Source organism: Belonocnema kinseyi, chromosome 3 (genome assembly GCF_010883055.1).
Source record: "Belonocnema kinseyi isolate 2016_QV_RU_SX_M_011 chromosome 3, B_treatae_v1, whole genome shotgun sequence".
Classification (NCBI taxonomy): Eukaryota; Metazoa; Arthropoda; class Insecta; order Hymenoptera; family Cynipidae; genus Belonocnema; species Belonocnema kinseyi.
Window position 1 is genome coordinate 145,342,752 of NC_046659.1, and position 5,896 is coordinate 145,348,647.

Here is a 5,896-nt window from a genome sequence, read left to right on the forward strand (position 1 = left end):
GGTATGCTCTTATTTTGTAGAAGCTCATCTTGAATCCCTAAAAAACTTCGGCTCGTTATGATCTGAAGCTGAAGTATGATCTCTACTTTAAAAAAATCAGAAGCAAACAGCTCTGCAACAAAATTGATTCTTTTTTTTGATGTGCAGTCACGGATGCATTTTTAATGTAACCAAGTAATCTGATGAGAGCAGCATGCTTTGACATATTGGACAAAACCTAGTTTTTACACCATCATAGCCGTACTGGGATGCAGTCAAGTGCACTACATCATTAGCACTGTTCTTATTCCTATACTTAAAATATTGCCTAAAGATGAGTTAAATGAGTATTTTTTAACCTCGGCAACACAACATCATTGATTCACCTTTGATCTCTGTTTCTCACAATTAATGAATCAATGCCCGAAGTTTCTGTGTGAGAAAGTTTCAAATTGTATATCTCTTAGCGCGGTGTGTGCATCTGCGTGATTTCGTCGAAAGCGTCTTATATGTGTAGCATTAGGTTTATTTATGAGTATATTAAGTGGTTATAGATATAAGAAGTTATAGGTGTCGTGAGTTGTTTGCGAGTAAATTATAGTTTGATTGACTGTGACTGACCAATGTGTATGTGAGTGTGTGCTGCTGATTGTGTATCATTTTTTTTTATTTACAGAAGATTCTAACTTAGAAAACAGGCAGTTAAAGTTTCCCGAACGTCAGTAATTCCTTCGTCCCTTTCCAGCAAACCCACATAGATTTTCTACTGAGCTCTCGACCGCGCTTTCCCCAAAATTTAAATAATCTTCATCTGAAGTTTAATATATTTTACAATTATTCGAATTGAAGTTTCAAGTATCAAGTAGCGCGAACATCTTAAAAAAAGTATAGCTAATCCAGCAAAATTTATCCTTTAATGTAGCTAAAAATATTGTTACACAAGCCAACAATATTCGTAGAATGTTTATAGCATGGTTTTGCATCAGAATGTATTGTATATATCCTTAGTTATGAATCACGTGCGTACATTTTTTGAACAAAGGTATTATTCTGCTGAATTGAAAATGTTTATTTCTTATTAAGATTATTTACGGAATCCAAAATACATAATGCGTAGAATAAGATATATCGACATGCATAGAACACCATCTGCACACGAATTAGCGACACTAATAGAATATTTTAGGGACTAATTGAGATATTCTTGGAATATCCAACAGATATCAAAAATTTTACGCCGTAGGATATTGCTCTTGATATATCTAAGGTAACATGTTCATCACGTGAGCTGTTCCAGAATATGAATGATCTTCTCTGGTGCTCGATAGGCGCATAGGATAACAGTTGGAATGATCAGTTTCTAAGGGTTTCAGTTTCTATATTTATATAGAGTAGAATACTTAATTTGAAGGAAATTTGCAGCAAAAAACATAATTTGTTTAAACAATAAGATGAAACTTTCAGCAGAATTTAAAGCCCCTCAAAATCATTCCATAATATGTTTAATTCATAAAATATGATTTTGAATATATTTTTGGTGATAATAATTGTTTAAATCTCTTCAGTTTTGATTAAAAAATCAAAAAATAATTTATATATTTTTCCTATGCGTTAAACAGTGAGAAAAATAAACCAGTTTTTTGTATTTTAAGTCTTTTGATTTACTCTAAAGTCTCCTAAATTATTATCAACTCTCTAAAATTATTAAAATTCTGTAAAATATTTTGTTTTCTATTTATTATTTTGTACTATATTCATTTTTTTAAATCATCTAAATTGTTTTGAATTCACCAAATTCTTTCAAACTTTTTTTCAGACTCTGGGAATTCTTTTGAATCCTCTACATTCTTACGAATTAACTAAATTTTTGTAAATTATTTGAATTCCCTGATTTCTCTAAATTTCCTAATTTCTTCTAAATTGTAAAACTTCAGAGTTCACTGAATTTTTTGAATTCCCTGAAATATTTTAAATTCTTTGTATTATATTTTATTTACTTATTTTTTTCAATTATCCAAATTCTTTTGAATTCTGTAAATTGTTTTAAACACTGTGAATTATTTTGCACTCTGTGAGTTCTCAAAAATATTTTAAGATATAATGAAGTTCTAAATGACTCGAAGGGTATTCTAATGAATTCGAAATAATTAAAATATATTTTTGACAATTTAGTGATATCGAGAGATTTCAAAAGAAGTCTGAAAATTAAAAGGATTAAGATGAATTCAGAATAATTCAGAGAACTAAAAAGAGTTTAGAGACTAAAAAAGGCATTAGAGAATTCAGAATAATTGACAGGGTGCAAAGCAATTTAAAGGATTTAGACGAATTCAGAAATTTAAAATAAGGTTGAGAATTTAAAAGCTCTCAGGCAATTAAAAAGATTGTAACAAATTTGTATCTTAAGTCAAACAATTTTAAAAATTCAGAGAAAGCAAAAGACCTAGACAAATGCAAAATAATGCTCGTTGTATTGTAAAGTGGTTTAAATTTAATTATATATAGTATACCCACAATAATTTGAATAAATATATACTAAATTTTAACTATATAAAAATATAATATAAAAATTGGTCTAAATTAGTTTTCATCTTCATGGACTTTAGAAATAAATTCAAGAAATGATTAGTTATGATTTTAGTATCATTTAATTATTTAGTTATTTGTTAGTGCTAATATATTTATAAATATTTTGAAATCAGATTCTAAAGAAATGCATTAAGTAAATCTATATAACATAAAATTATTTTATTTAAGATTACTATAATTCAAAATTAAGGGCAAGACATCATTTGAATATTTTCAGTTAACGACTTGACTAACGTCAACTACCTCATTACTGTAATTGTAAACAATGATGAAAATTTATCAATAAATCCTTATTGTATATTGCTTCTGCATTTCAGACTACAAAACTTAGTATTGTGGGAAAACTTGAATTTTGTACAACTTAAATTTAAATACTCAAAACATTGAATATAGTGTATTAAATAATTAAATAATAAAAATCTAGTATATAGGGACTTAGGTCCCTTAAATTAAAATATGTTTTTAAAGTCCCAATAAGTACATAGGGTTCAAATTTATTTTTAATTTAAAAACCAGATGGAAATAAACCATAAAGAGCGAAACGCAGGATACGATAGACGCCTAATTATCAGTTGTGAATAAATTATGATGATTATTGTTATCATGAAATTATTCCTCATAAATGGAACAGCAACTTAAGAGATAAGAAAACTTATTTGAAATTTGGTTTTTTACGGCCTCTGTTATACAATTTGGTAAACATTTCGTGATTCTTGAAAATTCTGAGTCAAACTCTTTTTATATTTACTAGATTTATTGCTCCCGTATGTGTGTATTAAAAAATCAACTATCTATACTTTAAAGAGTGAATAATGAAGTAACCAGATAACATTCAACCATTTTCGTTTCAGTTCTATTACAAACTTCTTCACAGCTTTGATTTCAGTTCCCTATATTTTTGTCCACTGCGGATAAATGAAGATTTGCACTGAAATTTTACTCCTTGTGTTCGGGGGCTTCCTGAATTTCAAGCGTAAGTCTTATATATTATACTATTTTAGCATTCCAAATAGTCAAATATGACCCCTAGATATATATAAAGAAAGGTTTCTTCTTTGAAATATATCTGATGCCGATTTTTTTCCTATACTGGTTTGTAGGAATTATAGTCAAACCTGGATTTAGTGAACCTCCATTTTATATTTCTCAGAATTATCGCAGCGCGGTGGGTAGGGAGGGAGGGGCTGCAGGAGAACGATTGCGTGCTTACTCAAGCGTCACAAGAGAAAGAGAGGGAGAGAGAAAGAAGAGGGAAAAAAAGGAGAAAGACAAAGTTATTACGAGACTCTGGTTTTAATGTCACGTTCAGTCCTAAAATTGACCTGAAATCTAATTTTGACTGTATACGTTTAAATAATTTACTGTATAAATCACAAATCGTTATATAAGTTACATATTTGTCGAGTCATACATTCACATTTTTGAAATAACGTCTGGCTTATTTTTGTCGTTTTTAATTTAAGGGTCAAATAATGTTCCCTATTATAATATTCTTATGGATGGAAATTTTTATACGTATAAAGAGATCATAAACGTTTCGACACATTTTTACAGCTTTATGTTTGCTGATTCATATGAGATAACGCATTTTGAACTAAACGTTTATCTTCAACAAACAATTATTAAACTATCGAAATAGTAGCCGAATTATAACCTGTATTTCCTTATCTGAAAATTTATTAACGGAATGGAAATATACTTGACGATAAACATTTTGTAATAATAAAACAATAAATGTTAAAGGAACATGAATTTATTATTTATAGCAATTCTAGGCATTATTTTAGCTGACAATAAATGAATTTAAAGTAAAGTAAAAATTTTAGGTCTTGTCAGAAATAACGTTAGAGCATCAAGAATAAATTTGTAATTAATTATTTAAATGAAATAAAGAAACAACTTTAAGCAAGCAGAATTCAGAAAATACAAAAGACCTAAGAAATGAAAAATAATGCATTTTGCATTGTAAAATTTTCAAGAAAATTAAAAAAAAAGCTTTAAAAAAATTTTGAAGAAGAAAAATTCCTGCAAATTTTAAATTAAGGAGCCTTAGTTTCTTTGTACACACACGCTCGTCAGTCACACATGGATTGCATTTTATCCGATGCCTCTTTCTAATTAATTAATCCTTAGGGCCGATTCCACCAACTGTGATCAAATTTTAATCATTGATTAACTTAGTTTCATCAGCAGATTGCGTTCCTGAAAGTTTTAAAACATGATTAAAGAAGTCTAATCGTCGATTAACTTAACCGGCCATTTTTGGCTGGTTAGAAAGTTAATCAGCGCTTAACGGGAGTCAACATAACCTCCAAGTTGAAATTCAAGTATAGTGTGAAAATTTGATCGAATTTATAACGATATCTTGTACTCACACAACTTATATTCAATTTTAATCGATAACTCATTCCTGTCAATTTATATGAAAAAGGTGTACATAAGAAAAACACGTCGCCGCTCGTCGTTCGTGAGTAGTCTAGGTATAATTTGCGCGCGAATACAAGTTCAAAATCAGCCAATCAGAATCACCATTACAATCGAAACACGCAGAAACTAGACTTATTGCGAACAGAGCATACGGTTGGCTAACCACAGGTTAAAAATTCATGGTGAAACGCGCCACAAGCTAATCGTGATTAAAGCGATGATTAAAAAATAATCATGATTTAAGTGATTTAAACATAATTTAATCATAAGCATGGATTTAATCACAGCTGGTGGAATCGGCCCTTAATGCTCAATTACTAATTAACCATGAAGTTTGAAGCAAACTTTCATTATGATTTTCGACACATAAAAAAGTATCTTGAATACCAGGACATCCTGCATGTAAACCAACTATTCATGTTAAGTTGACCATTTGACTAGACGCTTAAATGGTCAACTTAATATAAATAGATGGTTTACATGCAGAATGTCCTGGTACATTGCTGGTTCAAATTGCTGGTGTAGAAAAACTTTGTAAATGTCAACTTTTCTTACAAAACTAGGTGCAGATGGACAGCCTCGCCGTTTACAAGTTGAAGCTATTGTAACAATGAGAGATGAATGCGTCCTGAAAGGAACATTATTGCAATATGATTCAAATTTCCTGCTGCACTGGTTACAACCTAACGAAACTCATCCTGGGAGACATTATACTTATATAATGATAGACAACACTAAATTTGCTGGATTACTTCTAGAAATGCCTAATTACATAAACCCCACACATAATGCTAGTGACCATTTTCCAAAGGATGCTCTGCTAACTGTAGAAGATCAACTATTTTATTTAGCTACAGATTTTTCAGTGTATCCTGCACATCTGCATAACCATCATATGCCA

At 29.8% G+C, this 5,896-nt stretch overlaps 1 protein-coding gene across 1 annotated transcript in view; it reads left to right on the top strand.

Moving 5' to 3' along the window:
• The first annotated feature begins 3,446 nt into the window (after positions 1-3,446).
• LOC117170057 overlaps positions 3,447-5,896 on the top strand; it is a 2,656-nt gene continuing 206 nt past the window's right edge. Inside the window, exons 1-2 of the mRNA XM_033356576.1 lie at positions 3,447-3,541; positions 5,559-5,862. Of these exons, the coding sequence (XP_033212467.1) occupies positions 3,484-3,541; positions 5,559-5,862 (362 nt within the window). The 5' untranslated portion in view covers positions 3,447-3,483. The remainder of the gene's footprint in view (positions 3,542-5,558; positions 5,863-5,896) is intronic.